A 21,935-nucleotide genomic window follows, 5' to 3' on the forward strand; every position below is an offset into this window, starting at 1 on the left:
AGTCATATGTTACACGCTGTTACGTTGCCTTATTTCATGTGGATTACCTGAGCTTGTTTTACTAAATAAATACTTTTGGTTTGAACCTTTTTGTATATTGATCATCTTAGTTGGACCTAGAACGTTACAACATTACACTCACCTAAAGGATTATTAGTAACACCATACTAATACTGTGTTTGACCCCCTTTCGCCTTCAGAACTGCCTTAATTCTACGTGGCATTGATTCAACAAGGTGCTGAAAGCATTCTTTAGAAATGTTGGCCCATATTGATAGGATAGCATCTTGCAGTTGATGGAGATTTGTGGGATGCACATCCAGGGCACGAAGCTCCCGTTCCACCACATCCCAAAGATGCTCTATTGGGTTGAGATCTGGTGACTGTGGGGGCCATTTTAGTACAGTGAACTCATTGTCATGTTCAAGAAACCAATTTGAAATGATTCAAGCTTTGTGACATGGTGGTCATAAAGGGATGGACATGGTCAGAAACAATGCTCAGGTAGGCCGTGGCATTTAAACGATGCCCAATTGGCACTAAGGGGCCTAAAGTGTGCCAAGAAAACATCCCCCACACCATTACACCACCACCACCAGCCTGCACAGTGGTAACAAAGCATGATGGATCCATGTTCTCATTCTTTTTACGCCAAATTCTGACTCTACCATCTGAATGTCTCAACAGAAATCGAGACTCATCAGACCAGGCAACATTTTTCCAGTCTTCAACTGTCCAATTTTGGTGAGCTCGTGCAAATTGTAGCCTCTTTTTCCTATTTGTAGTGGAGATGAGAGGTACCCGGTGGGGTCTTCTGCTGTTGTAGCCCATCCGCCTCAAGGTTGTGCGTGTTGTGGCTTCACAAATGCTTTGCTGCATACCTCGGTTGTAACGAGTGGTTATTTCAGTCAAAGTTGCTCTTCTATCAGCTTGAATCAGTCGGCCCATTCTCCTCTGACCTCTAGCATCAACAAGGCATTTTCACCCACAGGACTGCCGCATACTGGATGTTTTTCCCTTTTCACACCATTCTTTGTAAACCCTAGAAATGGTTGTGCGTGAAAATCCCAGTAACTGAGCAGACTGTGAAATACTCAGACCGGCCCGTCTGGCACCAACAACCATGCCACGCTCAAAATTGCTTAAATCACCTTTCTTTCCCATTCTGACATTCAGTTTGGAGTTCAGGAGATTGTCTTGACCAGGACCACACCCCTAAATGCATTGAAGCAACTGCCATGTGATTGGTTGATTAGATAATTGCATTAATGAGAAATTGAACAGGTGTTCCTAATAATCCTTTAGGTGAGTGTACAGTATATCAAGCCATATCAAGACATGAGCAGCATGAAATTTCAAATAATACCAGTGCCTCATGTGTGCATCAGGCTGCTTTAGAAAAACATTTGTAAGAACAATCCCTAAACCTTTTTGATTAACAGAAGTAAGAAATAACCCTTACATTTCTCTCCACAGAGCGAAGGTATCTGGCACACTCAAAGTGGCCATTGTATTCAGCTAGATTAGCGGCCGTGAATCCATCTATGTCTCTTTCCTTTGGGCTGATCTGGTGACCCAGTAGGATTCGACAGCACTGGAAAAATATTATAATTAATCATTTAAATATGAAAAATGATTCATACATAGCAATGTTATAACTGTAGTTAAGATTTAGAATGCATAATTAACATCAATTCTATTTTAGACACCACACAACAGACTCGTATCCTAATTTAAACCCACCTCTATTTCCCCATTCTCTGCTGCATCATGTAGAGGAGTGCCACCCCAGTAATCCTTTTTGACCTTTGATCCCATTTGTAACAAAGTCTCCAAGATGCAATGATGCCCCCCACTGGCAGCAAAGTGTAAAACGGTCGCCCCTTCATTATCTTGGGTAGACAGGTTGACGTCTGTGAAGGACGCCTGCAATAGACCAAACAAGTTTTATGCACTTGTAAACCTGTAGTAGATCTCTACTACAACATTACCAAAGTGTATATGTGTGTAGGTAAATGTATAACTCACCAGCCATACCACCAGTTCATGGTGGCCCATGTGAGCTGCAGCATGCAATGGGGTCATGCCATCTTGGGCTCTTAGATGAACGTCAGCTCCACAGTCTCTCACAAGATACTCCACAACATGCAGATGTCCCTCCTGGCAGGCCAGATACAGCGGCGTGGCACCCATATTAGTCTGTCGATTAACAGACCTGAAAAAAAAAAGGTTTATTTAAATGTTTATTCAAAGCATAATTTGATATTTTAAGTGGGTTTTTGAGGGCTGATATGAATCTCACACTAAAATATGTGAAAATCTGAAGTGAAGTGAAAAATCTCTCTGCTATTGGTATTCCTGTGTCTTTATCTATGGATGACATGCATTCCTCCTTCAATCAACCTCTGTGTCACTGGTCATCTTGACGTGTGGCCAATGACTTGAGATTCACTCATTGGATTTAATCATGATTCAAACATGTGCTAAAGAAATCTCGATATATAAGGTCTGGTAAATCAACTATTTTATAAGTGTAAACAGAGCAAAGGAAGACCTTTTTCAGCCAGAATGTCTACAACTGTTAAACCAATTACCACCTGGATATTAATCACTTTAATGTAAAGTTAATGCAAAGTTCAATAGAGCTGTTCAGTCGTGACATCAATTTGCAGGCCAACGCAGAAGGCTAATTCACCATAGGTTCCCTCTGGAGTTTTCTAAGGTTTTTTTTTTTTTTTTAGAATAGCAGTTTTTAGCAAATATTGTTTTTGAAAGAAGTCTCTAATACTCACCAAGGCTGCATTTATTTTATATATAAATCTTTTGTAACATTATAAAAGTTTTACTGTCACTTTTGATCAATGTAAAGTGGCCTTACAGAATACAAGTAACAAAATCATTTAAAACAATAAAAAATCTTACTTCCTACTTCTTCTGAACCTTCACCAGCAGAAACCCCTACGGCCTTCAGAAAATACACATCTTTCAAGAGCAACTGACTGGCTAAAGTGGCTATCAGGCAATTTGGAACTTGATTAAAACAATAAATAATGTTATATAAATGTTGTACTATTGACCAAGCATGTAAATTCACATCTATTTGGTAGTTGCTTTGCTTATTATACAAACCTTATTTTAATCATAAATCAGTAAAACTGTTATTCCAAAGGCTCTAACATTTTCACCTAGAGCCAATCTCTCGAGGTGTGAAGAGCTCAGGACTTTGGGTTCAGTAACAAAGATCCTGACTCTCTGTGGTCCCAAAAAATCCCAGAATGTATATATATATATATATATATATATATATATATATATATATATATATATATATATATATATATATATACACGATATATATAATAATTGGCTTCATCACGCCGTCTCCTCTCCACCAATAAGCTGACGTGTGGTGGCGTTCTGGCACAATATGGCTGCTGTCGCATCATCCAAGTGGATGCTGCACATTAGTGGTGGTTGAGGAGATTCCCTACTTCCATATGTTAAGCACTTTGAGAGCAGAGAAAAGTGATATATAAATGTAATGAATTATTATTTTATTATTAAAAGTGAGAAGCAGCTGAAACAGTTCACTTCTAGTATGTTGTTACTTGTGACAGATAAGGTGCATCCATTATACACCAGCTCTCTGGCTCTCACTTTGGATTTTCTACCCCCTGAGGCTAATATATGCATTCCCCGGCTGTATGTTAAGTTTGCCTAATCCTATACACAAACATGGTTCTATTTCGTCCTGACCATGCCACTGTCACGATCACCAGCTGGAGTGCCCTGTTTGTCCACCAGAGGGCACTCCCCTCTTGTTCATTGTCATTCACACATGGACTACATTTCCCAGAACTCACTGCTCAGACTCATCATCCCTGATTGCTGTCATCTGTGTCTCATTAACATCATTATCTCACCAATGCGTTCAAGGCATGATCGTATTTACAAGTTCAACACACATGAACGCCACCACAGTGTCATAAGTAAGAGTGAGAAGCTCTGGATTTTCTTTAAGCCCTTTTTGAGTTTGGGGCGTGTCAGTGAGAAACATGGCGGAATACCACAATTGTCAGGCTTTTCTATTTACAGCGAAGTAAGCTATTTGCCTGCACAAAATATGATAGCATTTTAATATAACAATATAATATGTCATGTTAAAGTTTACAGTGGCTTCATAAATTAATTAAAAACATAAAAAAGAAAAACACAGCTGATGCACATTTCTTTGTTCTTCATTTTCTATAAGTAGAGTTTAAGAACCTTGCTGTATTTTTGTGTAATTAATTAAGAGAAAATACCATCTTACTCCGACGAAAGTGACTTGAACGCACCTGCAGTCGTAAACATGACTTCCCACCTCGTAAATACGAACTTCCCAGGAGAACCTGAATGCACCATAAGCCTGGTCAATTCAGTCATTCATTGCTAAGTCTTGTATGAGTATGTACTGCATTTCTGAGCATTCTCCTAGTTTCCCGTGTCTTGGTTAGTGATTTCCTGCCTGTTCCCTTGGATTTCTCTGCTTTGCCTCTGCCGTGGACTCTGTCATTGTTTGGACTAATTGCGTGTTTGTTTTGGATTATGATTGTGGATTACCTTTTTAATAAATAATGCATTTGGATCCGGAGCAGTATATGACAGAAGACTTACTGTAGACACATCATGGATCCAGCAGTACGTCTCATCCGCCTTCGTCAGGAAACTTGCTTGCTCAAGGACCACATCCAGGACTTTCTAAGTATTGCTAATTTCACTGACCCCCCAGACTATGCTCTCATTGACTTCTTTGCCTGTCCACAACATGGCCGCCACACCAGAGCCTGTTTAAAACATGGATGTCACACCAGTGCCTCCAGCCATCATGGATGCCCGGCACAGCCTCCAGCCATCATTGACGCCACAGAGAGTCTCCAGCCATCATGGACGCCACATCAATGTTTCCGGTCGTCATGAACATCACATCTGAAGCCATCAAGGCGCCGTTCTCCCATGGCCCTCGACCTTGTCCTGCTCGCCACACCTAGGCATTTGAGACTGGTTTCCAGTTTGGAGGACACACCGCTTACGTCGGTGCGAGCAGCTGGAATCTGGGTGCATCAAGTCTGGGTGTGTCAGAGGTGGTCCCACTGACAGTTATACTCCCGGTTACGGTGATGGCCATTTTGTGTGTTTGGGCCACACACTGCTCTCCAGCCCATGAGTCCACTCCAGAGCCCGCTCCAGCCCATGAGTACTCTCCAGAACCCACTCTAGCCCATGAGTCTGCTCCAGCCCATGAGTTCTCTCCAGAACCCACTCTAGCCCATGAGTCTGCTCCAGCCCATGAGTACTCTCCAGAACCCACTCTAGCCCATGAGTCTGCTCCAGCCCATGAGTTCTCTCCAGAACCCACTCTAGCCCATGAATCTGCTCCAGAGCCCACTCCAGCCCATGAGCCCTCTCCAGAACACGCTCCAGCCCATGAGTCCTCTCCAGAGCCCACTCCAGCCCATGAGTCCTCTTCAGAACCCGCTCCAGCCCATGAGTCCTCTCCAGAACCCACTCTAGTCTATGAGTCTGCTCCAGAGCCCGCTTCAGCCAATGAGTCCACTCCAGAGCCCACTCCTGCACCAGAGTCTCCTGTCTGCCCTGATGTGACCACGGAGGTTGTCCCCAAATCTCCTGTCTGCCCTGACACAACCACACAGGTCGTTTCTGAACTACCTGTTTGCCCCGACACGACCACAGAGGTCGTTCTTGAACTGCTTGTCTGCCCCGACACGACCACAAAGGTCTTTTATGAACTTCCTGTCTGCCCAGAAATGACCTCAGGGGCCAAACTGGAACACCCTTCTGGTCCCTTTATTTATGAACATCGAAGATGCCCTTGAGCTCCCTAGCTGTTTTGCCATGGCCCCTGAGGCCAATCCTAATCTCTCTTTGGTGTGTTTTAGTTTCGCCGTGTTAGTCTCCAGTTCCGCCAGATTTGGCCTGGGGGTCTTCTTCCACCACACGGGCCGGGCCCTCCATCCCGCCCCCGGGTCCCCCTCCGCTCCACTTCCCTTCTGGACATCTTGTTTATAGGACCAGATATAACCCTTTATAAGCATGGTCAATTCAGTCATTCATTGCTAAGTCTTGCATGTGTCTGTATTGCATTTGAGCATTCCCCTAGTTTCCTGTGTCTTGGTTTTCTATTCTCTGCCTGTTCCTATGGATTTATTGTTTTGCCTCTGCCCTGGAATATGATATTGTTTGGACTGTTTGCCTGCGATTCGACCTTTGTCAGTTTTTTGGATTACGATTGTGGATTACCCTTTTAATAAATACTACGATTGGATCCTCAACCCGGGTGTTTCGGAGCAGTATATGACAGCCACTGTGTATATGTGGCCATGCAAAAGACGCACCACGGATCTGTACATGCATGAGAGAAAGGGAGAAAAGGATGCAAGATTGATAGGCTTAAACAAGATAACTGATAATCAACTTTGGGTTCTGAACTGAATTAGTTTGTTGGGGGTCACTGGATCTCTACAGCTCAATTCATCTTCCTCCATCACTTTTCATTAAGCACAACCTAAATACCCATTTCAATTCTTAAAGCAATTATCGCCTTCAAAACCATATCTAGCTAAATGAGACTGAGGAAGCAAATTCAAGTATCTTTGGTGTAAGGGGTACTTCCCATTACACCACCCGGGCAAAGCATGTGTTACAAGACCCTCAGATTTCCAAACACATGGATGAATAACATGATAGGCTTCTTTACTGTAGCTGTTTTTGGACAAGACGGAATAACAAGAATGATAATTTTCACAATAAAAAAAATAGTGTGGAAAAATTTTCACTCAGAAATCGCAAGTAAATTTCATAATTAATTACAAAGAAATAGCAAGTAACATTTAATTAAATGTGAAATTTTGAAGTACCAACTGAGGTAACACTTTATAACAATTATACAGGAACAAAGCATGAATAAATCATTTGTAAACTATACGTTTATAGTTAATTAATAGTTCATAAACTGTAGTTAATACAATAATAGACTATGTACAAATAGTGAGTTCTTCATTCATTGTCACTGTAATTAACAAAGTGTTATCGTTTAATTAGCTCATATGTAAAGAGTTAGATAATGCTTTGTTAACAACTTGTTACCCATAAATAGTTCTCACTTTAGATTACGTCACAGAAAATCTGAAAATGTCATCAATTAAGTGCTTACTCCTGTAAACCAACCTTTATTGGACATTAATTGCATTCATATTCAGTGTTCTTTAAAATGTTTACAAATAAAATCAAGCACACACACACACGGTTTCCATGTATTATAGGGACTTTCCATAGAAGTATTGATTTTTATATTGTACAAACTGAATTCTATCCCCTAATCCTAACCAATGTATTTTAACAACGTGCCTGTCCATACCGTCCTGTATTCCACCATGAGAAATCTGGTCACCCTAGTTAATTAACTATAAACTAATAGTTTGCAAATTATTTGTAAATACTTTATTACTGTATACTTTTTATAAAGTGTTACCAAAATGGAAATAGTATATTCTTGGAAAACATACTCTAATAATCTTTGTTTTATTTGCTTATAAATATTATTTGTTTCATTTGCTTATACATTTTTTTTATTATTATTTATATTTCCATATGAATTGAGTGGTTTAGTCCAAATATTCTGAAGAGACTCGATCACTTTATATGATGAACAGATTGAATTTAGGCTTTTATTCACATATAATTCATCAACTCACACATCAGTTGTGGTAACTGGAAGCTCAAGCATGTTGGCTTGACGTGCGAGAACCAATGAGGTTCATTCTCGTGTTAAGCAGAACGTTTGAACTTCGGCAATAACAGGTTCATTTTTGTGCGTTACGAAGCACCTTTGAGCTTCAGCAAGAGCCAATGAGATTCATTCTTGAGTGTTACACAACACGTTTGAGCTTCCGCAAGAGGTTTGTTCTCATAAGTCAAGCAGGTTCAGTTGAGCTTCTGTTTATGTTTGCTGATGTGAATATTAAAAGCCTAAATTCAATTTGTTCATAATATAAAGTGATCGTGAATCTTCAAAAAAAAAATTGACTAAACCACTCATATGGATTAGTTTTACGATCTCTTTACGAACTTTGAAGAGTCAAAGTGGTAGTTGCATAGCTGTCAATGGAGGGACAGAAATCGCTCAGATTTCATAAAAAAATAAAGAAAATCTTCATTTGTGTTCCGAAAGTCTACTTGTATGGAACAACATGAGGGTGAATAATTAATGATGTAATTTTCATTTTTGTGTGAACTATCCCTTTAAGCCTAGTTCCAGATTAAATGCATATTTGAGCTGTTTTAACGTGTTTATAAAAGCTACATAAATGTCCTAATTGAACTAAGGCCTAATCCTAGCTTAATCTAAGCCCTGTCTGTGAAACCAGGCCATAATCATATAAAGAAATTATAATAGGTAGCTGTTGAAAAGCTGTAGCTTTTTGGCACATGCTGTTCCAATAACAAGTGGCTGAGCTCTGAAACGTGTAGATGGCTCTGTGCAGTCAATACATGAATAGACAACAAATCATCATATTGAACCAAAATGTCTATCTACTTCAGATAACTGTTAAGCTGTGCTTACAAAAAGTAATTGGATCTGTTTTTAAAAAGACACTCATTGTACTCAAATAACTCAAGACGTGTGACCCACAAGATTAGTGACCCAAAACAATTTGTCACATGCTTCTTTTCATCCACCTCTGCCACATGAGATTTATCTCTTTCATTAGTACGTGTCTGAGTTGTAACACTGTACCCTGGAGCTTGACCAATCAGCAGCTTCAAACAGGTGAGGTCACCCTTTGCTGCAGCATAGTGGGCAGGAAGAGCACCGCAGTTTGTCTCTACTTCTGCTCCATCCCCATGAGATAACAGCCAGTGGACAGCTTCCACCTTCCCGAACCGAGCAGCGAGATGGAGCGGAGTGGCCCCACCAGAATCCTGATCCTGAATGCAAAGAAACAAATAAGAATAGTCATAAACAACAGTTCTCTATTAAATTATTTTCTTCGTTGCACACAAAAAGTTCAATTTCCTACAATGACTGTTCTGAACAGTCATAATCTGACTGTTATATAAAAAAAAAATGTTATACTATATATGTATGTATAATATATGCAGTCTTATTAATTTATATATATATATATATATATAAAAATACATTAAACATACCATTTGCAGTACATACAATGAGTTCTATACACCTCTTTTACGGTGTTAATTTATATTAATTTTGATCTTTTTTTAGCAGCATAATGTAAAAAATGTCAGGGTGAGACAAGTATCCAGATAACATACTGAAGAAAAAGCATTAAGATGAAAAATAATCGCATTCTTGAAAAGAAATCCAGGAAATTATATCATAGAAAGCACCCATGCAGAACCTCATGACTGCGTCAATAAGTCTCATTAAGTCATAAAACCTTTTTATGAGGTCAAATGTAATATTTATGAATTAACAATTCACAATATTGTCAATTTTATTTCCTTTGAAAAATATATTTTATATTTTGACATATTAATGATTAAGATGCGTATTCAAAATGTAAAGAAAATTTGTTCTCACTTTTTACTTGATGGTTACACCACATGACATTTTTTAGAGACAAACAATAATTTTAAAACTGTAACAAAAATGGTATAAAAGTATTAAAAATCATATGAAACGGACATGTATGTTTTAAACCAGATTTTTATCTTCAGTTCATTTGACGATTACGTCAGTTGTGATAACCTAAACTTACCAAACTACAGATAGATATTTAACAAATAAAGTTTGCCTGAGCAGGAGGAAACTAAAGGAAAGATTATTAATATTACATGCTATTATTTTTGAAGGTGAAAAGTGAGAATACAAATGTTATAAAACTATGCTGCCATTGAGTTCATAATAACCTGAAAGAACATTCAGTTTGATAGAGGTCATCTCATGATGTCATCATAAAAACAGTTGTATTATCCATTCTACTATAAATCTGCTGCTGGTGACACAGACCTCGTTCCTGAAAGGGACATCACTCCTCTATTCCACCAATGTGATCAAATTAGTGTAGCCATCTTTATTTAATCAGACCAAGGAAATGTTCATTAATAATTCAACCCCGTACAACTTTGACCTCACCTTGGCAAGCACAGGCTTAAAAAAAACTCTGATGAACTCCAAGCAAGACCACCAACCTGGAATATTGTTATCACTTTAGTTCGTGATAACAAGGCACTTAAAACATCTACTTTAATACAACACAGCTGGCCATAAATTAGATCAAGAGGTTGCCGATGTTAAAAGCACTGGCTTGCATTAGTGTGAGAACAGGCGGTGTGTGTGTCTCGGAGGAGCAGTATGGCCTGTTCTCCCCTGGTAAACAAATAGCATTAACGGTTAGATTGAGCCCCCTCTAACCCATCTGGTCATGATTACAGTGGTCATGCAATACTACTGAGCAAAGAGTAAACAGAGCAAGGGAAAGTGATGTAATCACACCATTCTACGGTTCCTGGAGCGGGAAAACTACTTATGTAAGGCGCTATATTTGGAGCAGGTGTTGCTTACCAATAATATTCTTGCTTTCCATGTGAACACACAATGCGCTGTGAAAGTTATATATTTTGGTTGGTGGTTTGCATCACACACAAAGTTCATACAATACGGCAAGTCCGAGATGGATTTCATTAGCAGGAATGGGCGTTGTTGACCTCTTTCATTAAAGGGATAGTTCACCCCAAAAAGAAAACTGTTTCACTCACCCTCAGTCGTTTCAAATCTGTGTTATGTTGGCTTCTGTGGAACACAATACCCCCATTCAAAAGTTCTGGGGAGGGTAACATTTTTTTCAACTAAGTCTCTTGCAAGGTTGCATTTAATTGATCAAAGTACACTCTAATACTGTGAAAAAATATTACAATTTGTTTGAACAAAACTGTTTTCTATTTACTATATTTTAAAATCGAATTTATTCCTGTGATGTCAAAGCTGAATTTTATGAAGCAATTACTTCAGTCTTCAGTGTCACATGATCCTTTAGAAATCCTAATATTGTGTGCAATATTCGTGTATTCTGAAAATATACCCATATGATAATGTGAGAATCGGGCCAATATCAACAATCTTTTTATTTCTGTGATATAGGCAAATTCAAATTTAGTGCACTGCAATTAGTAACAGGACAAACATGAGAACCAGTGCTTTTTGGCATCATTCATATTAAACCAGGAGTGGTGAATCTTAATGCTTCATATTTGAATACGCATGAAAGTGAATGAGATTGTAAAGTAGCAGAGAGGAAAATACTATCAGGCTTTTTGCACTATGCTATTATACTTTGTGCAAATTCATACTATTTGCATCTCAGAGTAATATACAGTAAGCAACAACATATTCAGAGCATATTTATTACAATAAAAATGGTTGCTGCCTTATTGGGACCTTATTCCCACTATTAAATACCCAAGTAGGCATTTTATTTCCTAGTCTCTGATATGCAATGAGCAAAGGAAGAAGAATGGGACAGTAAAAAGTCAGACTTGAACTCAGGTTAGTTGTGTCAAGATCTAAATCCACTGCTCTAACTCTCCATGCCACTGTCCCAGCTATACCAGTCTGGTTTCTTTTGGAATTTTGTCTGGTGGGTGGAGCTAGTGTAAAAACAACAATACAGTACAATACAGGCTATTTAAAAACTTTGAATTATCGCACACAAGTCATATTTGGACTACCGGTACTTATATTGTGTTTTTTTGTCATTTTTGAAGCTTGAAAGTCTCTGAACACCATCTAATTTGACTGCATGGAAAAGAACAGCATGAACACTTTCCTAACATCACCTTTTGTGGCCTACAGAAGAAAGAAAAATCACCTATTTAAATAGCAACCCTCGATCCAACTCTGTCCGCACTGCAGGATTACACTCTCCACTCACCTCAACATTGCATCTTGCAACCTGTACAAGCCACTTTAGTTCCCGGTTGTGACCTGTAGCTGCGGCATCATGGACAGGTGTGGCTCCATTCAGGGCCTTTGTGTCAGCCGGCAAGCCAGCTTCTGTCACCAGAAAGCAAAGGCAGTCCAGCTGACCACAGCGTGCAGCATGGTGCACCAGTCCCGCCCCCTGTGCATCCGCAATGGCGCCGTTTAGACATCCAGTTTCGGCGAGCTCCCTGAGGGCCCGTAGGTCTCCCTCACGGGCTGCGGCGATGGCCTTTTGGAGCACCATGTCAACCCTGCCTCTCTGCTCCTGCGCTGACCGCCTATGACTGGATACGGAGGGTGTCTAGGGCAACTCAACCTACCCCCCGTGGCACACATGCACACACACGGGAAGCCGACACCTAAACGTCTGCCAGCTGGCGGGGTTGGGTGAGCGGAGGCGAGCAGCAGGTCTGGCCCGGTGAGCTGTAAAGGTAATGAAAGACGTCACAATGCACCGGTGCTCTGCATGGCCCGGCCGTTGCCTTTGTGCTCGCTTACCAACCTGCACAAGGTTGCCCTCTCTTCTGGCAGCAGACACAAGAGTAATGAGAGAACTGGCCTCTGAAGACCTACTAAAACGTGTGTGACTGGTGTGCAGGCATGTGGCATGTGATTAGAGATTACAGTGAGCCTCACTTTCACATGTTAAAAATTCATTTCTGTCTGAATGGCCAAGAGTGTGTCTGGAAAGACAACAAGGGATTCGAATGGGGCAGTTTGGTTAGAGCATATGAACTTTAATGATTCAGTGTCAGGTGAGATCAGATCAGCACTGAGACGTTAAAGAGAGTCCATTTAGCTCATTTAATAATGCTGTTGCAGCTTTGTTGTACTGGTAACAGATATCTCCGTCTCATTCTGAACGTGCACGCTCCGTCACATTCCAATGTAACTAAGTGCAGCCGCCAAGTTACAATGAACAGGTCTTTGTCTCTCCCTGAAAAATAGGGTATAAACATCTATAGGCTTGCCTTGCCTTGCCTATAAACATCTACAACATAATTACAACTATTTTGTACATCTATCTTTTTACACATCATTCAATTGACACCTTAAAAAAAAAAAAAAAAACACCCTCACAATCTATTACCAAATACTTAAGATGGTTTGGAACTATTCGTTGGCAACAATTTACAATATAGTGTCTAAAATGTAACATACTTAATACAAACTTCTTGTATAAAAATTAAATATCCCACTTATAATTGTGTGGATATTCTGAAAAAAAAAAAAAAAAAAAAAAAAAACTCTTGTTTGTGTGATATTGCTTAACTATATCATATGATATAAATATAAAAGACAAAAACACATACAGGGAAACGTTTTGCCCCCATATTTTGAATTTTGGGGACATTCTAACTGAATAGTGTGGACTCTCAAGGTGTGCTTTTGTTTGGTTTATGCAAAGTGAGTGACATACTCAATGTCACATTGCTAAAATAACAATTACAATATATTATCGTAGAAGATACATATAGCACACCCCTAAATACAAGCTGTTTAAAGTTTAAAAACTATTTATCAGCTACAGTAAATTCCCTGCAGTTCCATATATCAAATGTTTTAACCAAATAAAATTTAGATCAAATATAATATTCCGTTAAATAGTTTTTAGATCCATATAGTGCAACCTGATGATGACCTTAAAACCTGAATCCTATACTCATGACACTATCGAATTAGTGCAAAGCCACATAGCTGTAGACTAAATAAACCATTGTGCAACATCCACACCTGATCCACAACAAATGGTGCTAGTTCATTCGCTCCAGTTGCTCTACAGTGTCTCTCAGATCCTCCACGACAATGTCCACATCTTCACGGGAGGTACTTCTACCCACACTAATCCTCAGAGCGTTGGTAGCCACATCATACGGAATCCCACAGCTTAGAAGAATATGGGAAGGTCTAAGGAATTGAGAGCACAACAAAATTTCCATAAGGATTAAGCTAAATATTATTTTTAAATCTTATTAAAAGAACGAACACATCAAGGTTTATTCAGACTAAAGGCCCAGATATACTTCATTTTCCGCGTTCTAGTGAACCTTTGTTTTTGTGCGCTCTAATCACTTAAACATTTAACCATGTACTCTTTTAGCGTCATTATACTTTTTAAAGAAAATTTTTAACAAAGAAAGCATGAAATTCGCTTTGAAGGTTTGCTTTGTATATGTAGCAATGTGTTGGCCATGCTAGCCTACCAGATTAAAGACTGTCCACACCAAGAACAATAAATAAAACAATAATATAACCATAAATTATGTTCACAGAACTTACCTGAAGATTGTGTTTAGAATAAACCACATTATCGCCGATGATGTGGACACTAATATAGTTATCATTATAGTTATTGTTCTTAGTGTAAACAGGCCTTAAGAGGTGAGCTTGTTAACCATAAGAAGCTGAAAACCATGTTTAAACATTTGTATCGTTGGTTATATCTTGTAATATACAATTTAAAATATATATATATATTTTTTTTTTAAATATATGGTTAAGCTATATTTTACAATTTAAGAGCACATCCGTAAACAAAAATCATTTAGGGGTTCAAGGGACAGGATTTGACAAAACTGGAGAAAACTCACAACTGTCCTTATACAAAAATCAACTGATATTGACCCCAAACATTTTGATTGTAAGTACAGATGACTTACTGGTCTCCTCTGTCTGAGTGGCAGGCAGCACCCACACTGGCCAACAACCTCCTACAGGTGGACAGCACTCTACGCCCTACGGCAGGGGGGAAGAGTCTTATCAATTATTCACAAGAGCTCTTGTGTTTTACAAATCTGCAGGGTCAAGACCTGACCTACTTCTGACCAATACACATGTGGAAAAAATAAACATCACTGATGTTGTTATGGAAAATGGAGCCACTGGAATTGCACGCCAGTTAATCAAGCTTGAATATATCATGTCTGTGATGAATCTTTATGAATGTTTAATGCACATTTGTGCACTATAAATGTAGGTGACATTTTGAACCTATAAATATCAGGAGGTATAATCATATAATTATGTTCTGTGAAAGACAAATTATGAGGCCATCCACTCACCTTGAAGTCCTCTTCCCAGAATGGAAACATTGCATGTGTTGGGCAAAACGCCTGATCCAGAAAAATGGCTGTTAAAGTGAATCTTATCTTTTCCAAAGACAGCCTGAAAAATTTAAATACAATAAAAATAAGAAAAAAATAATTATGAAATATATTCAGGTATACTGTATATACAGTCAAACCAAAAAGTATTCAGACACCAGATATAATTTTAGATTTTTTTTTTTTTTTTTCTAGTGGGTGCAGGACACTAGACAAGTTCATTTATGTAAGTGAGGATAGAAAAATAAAGTAAACTGTGACATATTATACCCAAATATTTGGGACCAAAAATTATTCAGACACTTTGACCTGGCCATGTTTTTGGATTTTTGGACTGGTTGCCCACTGAAGCCAAGCAGGGTTGAGCCTGGTCAGTACCTGAATATGAGACCTGGGGAAAACTAGGTTGCTGCCAGAGGAAGTGTTAGTGAGGCCAGCAGGGGGTGCTCACCCTGTGGTCTTTGTGGGTCCTAACGCCCCAGTAAAGTGATGGGGACACTATACTGTCAAATAACACCGTCCTTCAGATGAGACATTAAACCGAGGTCCTGACTGTCTGTGGTCATTTAAAATCCCAGGATGTCCTTCGGAAAAAAAGTAGGGGTGTAACCCTGGGATTCTGACCAAAGTTGCCCACTGGCCTCTTCCCATCATGGCCTCCTAATCATCCTCATATATACTGATTGGCTTCATCACTCTCCACCAATAAGCTGGTAAATGGTGGGCGTTCTGGAGCAATATGGCTGCCGTCGCATCATCCAGGTGGATGCTGCACATTGGTGGTGGTTGAGGAGATTCCCCCCTTCTATTTGAGTACCTAGAAAATTATTATTATTATGTTTTGCTTAAGTGTTTTTTTCTTTAATTGCTAATGCGACCTTTTTACACCACAGACTGAACAATATTAAGCATTGCTTGGTAATTGGGTTGACCTAAATTGGTATTATCTAATTGTGTATTTAAATTTAACAGCTGACAGCTATTCAACCTAATTCATTTGTGAGACAGTCTAACAGAAGGATGGCCAAAACCAGTGAAATTTCAACTGATTTGATAACTCTGAGCTCTTGTCATATTTTATTACCATTTTCTAAACTATAGCGAATAAACTGTGATAATGTGACAAATGTTGAAGGTGTCTGAATAAATTTTGGTTTGACTGCATATACACACACACATACACACACCAATAATATGTATATATAAACGTTTAAGTTAGTTAGTTAGTTTAAGTTAGATTCATCAGTGCTGTCAAATCAATTAATTACAATTAATCACATCTAACATAAAAGTTTGTAAATATATGTGTGCACATACTGTATACATAGGGCTGTCAATAGATTACATTTTAGTCGCGATTAATCACATTCTTATTTATCTTGTTTTAATAAAATAGAAAACCATTATTTTAAATTGTAATACTATTTCACTATTACTTTTTTTTCTGTATTTTTGATCAAATAAATGCAGCCTTGATGAGCATAAGAGACTTCTTTTAAAAATGTTAAAAATAGTGAGGTTTCCAAACTTTTGACCTGTACTGTATACACACACAAACTGTTATGTCAGATGCGATTAATCGCGATTAATTGATTTGAAAGCACTAATATATACTAAAGTAATATCCACTGAAATATTTGTACCAGTCATCTATAAAGCAGAAACAAGACTTACAAGCAGCTTCTGCTCTAGATAACATCGGATATCCAGGAAATGGGCTTCATACTCTGCTAGATTTAAGCTTACCAATTCGGCAGCCTTTACCCAAAAAAAAAAAAAAAAAGGTATTGATTTTTGTTTTTTCACATGTACAAACAGCAAACTTTATACTGAGTGAGTTTTACCTTTCCCAGGCCTGCTATCATTGCTGTGTTCTCAGTTCTGAAAAATAAAGAGATAACCACAGTATTGATTTCAGAGTCGGTAACATACTTATTTTAATTCTGTTCAATAATTCATCACCCATACATGAAACCACATCACACAATAAACCATGTCATACCCTGGCCTGAAGTTGCGCTCTTGTCCTCCTCCAAAAAGCAAAGGGTAAACTGGGGTTGTGGTTCCAGGATCATTCACGAACAAAGCACCGATTCGAGGGCCATAAAACTGGAACACACCATCAACAGGATTGTGATCTCTAATTTTCTTCGCTTAGAGAGAGAGATGCGATATCAACAAGCGTCTCTTGTTACTTACCTTGTGTCCTACAATGGTAATGTAGTCTACTCCCAGCTCATGTGCATCCACTCGTATCTTTCCGATAGCCTGGGCTGCATCAGTGTGCAGGAGGATTGTGGGAGCTGATGTTGCCCTCTGTTTGTTTACATCCTTCACCCTCTGACAAATATCCTTAATTGGCTGTTGAAGGGAGAATCTCATCAGTTACTCTGAGTGCTTATTCGAAATCATGACAGAAAAAAAATCTACAGTATTATTTGCATTAGCACAGCAAAACTTAACTGGCCATACTACATCTACAATGGAAGTTACTCTTTAACATACTGTAATGTTTATAAAAAACTTGTTTATAAATGCAATTTCACACTCACAATAAAGTAGGGCTGCACGATATTGAAGAAAAATGCGATATGCGATAACTCATTAAATACTGCAATATTCGATATGCGATACGATAACGTTTAAAATGTGTAAAATAAACTTAAATTATCTTTAAAATATTTAAAATTATATAACCTACATACGTGTTTCACATTATTTTTCTGACAAGAAAACATCCCTACAACTTCTGAAAGTGAACAGTAGTGTTTTACTGTAGCAAGAAGTTAATAGTTAATAAAAGAAGTGTTATTTTATCATCAGTGTAAACCAGAGGGTTTAGGGTATCAGGTTATCCTACATTAGGTTTATTAAACAACAGAAACTGAATAATCAAACGTAAAAATAAAACACTGCTTAGTTTTCACTGTCTGAATTAAATATACACTGATTCTTATTAAAGCTACAAAAGTTATTCAGCCAAGAGCAGTGAGTGATTTTCAATATTCATATCACGATATATACATTGAAATATATTACATATATTGCAATATTTCGATAATTTCGATATATTGTGCAGCCCTACAATAAAGCCTTGTCCCAATGGCCAAAACAAAGCCATGCTATATTGCTTAACTATGAAATAGTTTGACACACTGCTGTCAGGGCAACATGCTCACCATAATGATGCCTGTCTCATTATTGGCCAGCATGATCGACACCAAGCAGGTGGTGGGACGAATCGCTGCAATGACATCCTCAACCTCTACCCGAGCCGTCACCTTGGAAACGGGCACAAATGTGACATCTACAACGAGAATCCAATAAGGTCCAATCAGAGCATATTCATATTTTAATACAGATAGCAATAGACACATTTGGATGCAATATTCTCAGTTATAGTAGTAAATTGAGGTAATGTCCACTTCCTCAAGCTAAACCTTTAGAGAACAAGTCTCCATTTGAAGTTTTAGACCAAAAGTCCAGTCCTGCTAACTAACCTGCTTTGCCCTCTTTTAGCAAGTGTTTAGCTGTGAGTTTGATGGAGTCATGCTCCACATTAGAGATGATAATATGAGGTAAGGAGCCTCTTCCATTCAGCTGCTGGCTGTTCATGCCTCCCTCTGCAGATGTCTTGCTCTTCCTGAAGTGCTCCACAGCTGTGTGAAACACCAGATTATTGGCCTGAAAGTCCAGGAGAAAAAGAGAGCTAAATAATGATAAAGTGGAATCATTTCTTCTGAATACTTGCATTTTTTTCATGTATTCAACGCACCTCTCAACACAAGCGGCATGCATCATTAGGACTACCACAAGAAGCCTTACAGATAGTGTTTCATTTGTAAAGGCTTGTTCACACCAACACGAATGTTCGGTCCAAATTTTCATGTAATTTGTCAGTAGAATGAATGAAAATGAATCAACACCAAATACAAGACTACAAAGACTAGAGCCGATTCCAGATTCTTCCTCTGTTATTAAAAGGTTAAAGGATTAGTTCACTTTCAAATGAAAATTAGCCCATGATTTACTCATCCTCAAGCCATCCTAGGCATATATGACTTTCTTCTCTCAGACGAATACAATCGGAGTTATATTAAAAAATATCCTGGCTCTTCCAAGTTTTATAATGGCAGTGGATTGCAACCAACAGATTGAAGCTAAAAAACGTGCATCCATCCATCGTAAACGAACTTCACATGGCTCCTGTGGGTTAATAAAGGACTTCTGAAGCAAAACGGTGAGTTTGTGTAAGAAAAATATTAATATTTAAAACTTTATAAAGTAAAATAACTAGCTTCCGGCCAAACGAACATACAGATTCCACTTGATATTTACGCTACGCTATGACGCACTACACTACTTCTGTCGTCATAAGTTTCGTAAGTTGCGCATTAGGGGCAAGTAGACTGCGTACGGCCGTTTTGGCCAGAAGCTAGAATTGTACTTTGTTACGTGTTAAATATTACAACGTTTCATACAACAGCGCATGCGCAAGAAAGACAGACGAGACAGATGATTCCACTAGGTGGCAATACGCAATTGTTCTGAGCATGTGTCGAACTCGACCATCCGCGCTAGTCTACTTATGTATAAGTATACGCTAGTATACTTTGAAAGCTGTGCGGACACGACACATGCGTCCGAATGTGGACATTAAAGCCTTTCCCGGCGATGGAAATAAATTAGAACACCTCTCCTTAAAAAAAACTTGTCACACTGATGGCATGCAAATGTTTGTGTTGGTCTAAATAGACACATTACCATTCATTAAAATGAAAATGTTTATTGCATTCAATTTATGTAGTTAATATTCTTTTTGGTGTGAACAGGCAATTACTGAACTAAATTAATACATTACATGCATTAATTAAGTACAACTACAAATGAGTGGACACAAAAGTTATTTATTATAAAGGAACCAACGATATCAAAGGTGCAGTCACATTAATAAAATGAATGCTCACGTGAGACTCCCGATCACGGAGATTCATATTGAAGTGACTGGACTTTGCCTACCAAATTTCGCCATGCAACTGTAAATGTGACTGCACCTTTATCGGGTCTAGAACAGAGCTACAACAGAAGTGAAATTGCAGAAAAAAAGATTCATTAAAAAGTCCATTCATTTATCTTACAATTATTTTTTACTCACTATAATAATTGTTTTCATAAAATGTGAATTAACCATATGAAACAGCTTTTAAGGCCTTCAATATTGTGCAATATTGTGTTCAAATGTAAAAGAACATTTGCTAAATTCTGTTTGAACTGTGCTCTTGAAACCCTCACCTCAGTTCCTCCTGAAGTAAAAATAATGTCTGCTGCTTTTCCACCAACCATCCTTGCAATGGTGTCTCTGGAATGGTAAATGATGTCTCTGGCATTCAGACCTAGTGTTGGTGGAAAACTATATGAGCATGTGTTTAAGGGATAGTTCTCCCCCAAAAATGACAATTCTGTCATCATTTACAAACCCTCATTTTATTCCAAACCTGTTGGACTTTCTTTCTTTCGAGAATTGCATCAGTGTTTTTTGCCCATACAATGGAAGTAAATGGAAATCCACAAAGGTTTGGAAAGACGTGAGTGTGAGTAAATGATGACAGAATTTTCATTTTTGGGTGGATCATCCCTTTAAATGTGATATGTCAGTGGTCGAGGTCTGCCATACATCTATCTTTGAGAGCCTCATACCTGGTAGGTAATTACTGCTGGGATTTCCCCATGCATCAGTTAAAGCATCAGTAACAACCCTGATCACCTCTGGATCGACTGGTGTGGTGGCGTTGTAATCCATGTATATTCTGCAGCAGACAAAGCTGTTTAACAAACTACATTCTGGAGCATGTGGCGTATTGAATGCGAATGACTTCATGTCCAGTCTAGGATTGATATTGGCATATTCATTAAGTTACCTGTCTGGCCCATCAGCCACATCATGATGATTCAGGTCAGATGCACAATGAGGTGTTAAGGTTCCCCATAAATTATGATCCAGGATGACAGGGGTATCAATCTTTTCAGCCATTATCTGGATTACATTGGTAGATAAAAGGACAAAATACTAAACATGCATGGCAATAAAACTTTGCAAATTATGACCACTAACGACAAAAACAGTAGGCTAATACTAATACGGGTCATGCCATAAAAAGTTTTGTTGGTCGTCACACATATAACATATATAACATTATATACTTTTTTTCTTGGTTTAGACAAGCTATGGTTGTTAATACAATGTTGACATTTAATCTAAATTAAGTTTCATGCAACAAAATGTCGCAATAAAATCGCTCAAGTCATTTATTGCACTTTGATTCATACTGTAGAATAAGTTAGATGATTGACTGCTGGTCGAGTCACATTACTGTATGTTGTCTAGTAGCATGACAGCTAAAACAGTTAAACTGCTTTTACAGTCGCTTTAAAAAAACCGTCGCTGAGATAACAACTGATAAACCTGATGAACCTATGTAATTAAATACCATTTACTGACCTTTTATTCTTAAGCGTATGTCCTGTCAATGATTCACGGTTAAACTGGTGATACGGCAGATCGCAGCACGTTGAACTTTGAACCGGAAACGCACTCCTCTCTAGACGGTCTGTTTCTCTACTACAGCGAAGGCTTGGTTCATGAATATTTTTTACGTTACATGGTAAACATTAAAGGGCGTCCCGTCGTGTAGTAGTAAAACCTTCAGCAAGCCTTCAAGTAGTAGCAAGCCTTCATTGTTCGTGGCACGTTACGTTATTAATATTCATGAACTAAGCCTTCGTCGTAGTAGCGTTAACATTTTGCTCAGATTTGAGGCAAGACA

At 38.5% G+C, this 21,935-nt stretch overlaps 2 protein-coding genes across 2 annotated transcripts in view; both read right to left on the bottom strand.

The window, feature by feature from the left end:
• Nucleotides 1–12,251, bottom strand: part of espnla (espin like a) — a gene marked incomplete at its 5' end in the record, with an annotated part of 27,011 nt that extends 14,760 nt beyond the window's left edge. The window contains 5 exons of the mRNA XM_079882871.1: nucleotides 1,463–1,594; nucleotides 1,744–1,926; nucleotides 2,029–2,215; nucleotides 8,798–8,988; nucleotides 11,958–12,251. Coding sequence (XP_079738997.1) covers nucleotides 1,463–1,594; nucleotides 1,744–1,926; nucleotides 2,029–2,215; nucleotides 8,798–8,988; nucleotides 11,958–12,251 — 987 coding nt within the window. The remainder of the gene's footprint in view (nucleotides 1–1,462; nucleotides 1,595–1,743; nucleotides 1,927–2,028; nucleotides 2,216–8,797; nucleotides 8,989–11,957) is intronic.
• On the bottom strand, nucleotides 11,254–21,704 carry scly (selenocysteine lyase). Its single transcript, XM_079882865.1, has 13 exons — nucleotides 21,611–21,704; nucleotides 21,030–21,145; nucleotides 20,809–20,918; nucleotides 20,404–20,504; nucleotides 18,612–18,795; nucleotides 18,291–18,418; nucleotides 17,311–17,472; nucleotides 17,114–17,220; nucleotides 16,956–16,992; nucleotides 16,786–16,869; nucleotides 15,070–15,172; nucleotides 14,668–14,743; nucleotides 11,254–13,915 (listed from the first exon to the last, which is right to left on the bottom strand). The coding sequence occupies exons 2-13, from the start codon at nucleotides 21,140–21,142 to the stop codon at nucleotides 13,762–13,764; spliced, it is 1,359 nt and encodes a 452-aa protein (XP_079738991.1). The 5' UTR covers nucleotides 21,143–21,145; nucleotides 21,611–21,704; the 3' UTR covers nucleotides 11,254–13,761.
• Between the last annotated feature and the right edge of the window lie 231 nt (nucleotides 21,705–21,935).

This window comes from Squalius cephalus (genome assembly GCF_949319135.1).
Source record: "Squalius cephalus genome assembly, chromosome: 10".
Lineage (NCBI taxonomy): Eukaryota > Metazoa > Chordata > Actinopteri > Cypriniformes > Leuciscidae > Squalius > Squalius cephalus.

What these genes read in the sequence shown, in the direction of transcription:
- scly (XM_079882865.1), bottom strand. Translation starts at nt 21,142, where the DNA reads ATGGCTGAAAAGATTGATACCCCTGTCATCCTGGATCATAATTTATGG. An exon ending in GTGGCTGATGGGCCAGACAG is followed by an intron (nt 20,919 to 21,029) that starts GTAACTTAATGA and finishes TGTCTGCTGCAG; the next exon opens with AATATACATGGATTACAACG. An exon ending in TCTGGGAAGAGGACTTCAAG is followed by an intron (nt 14,744 to 15,069) that starts GTGAGTGGATGG and finishes CCCCTGCCGTAG; the next exon opens with GGCGTAGAGTGCTGTCCACC.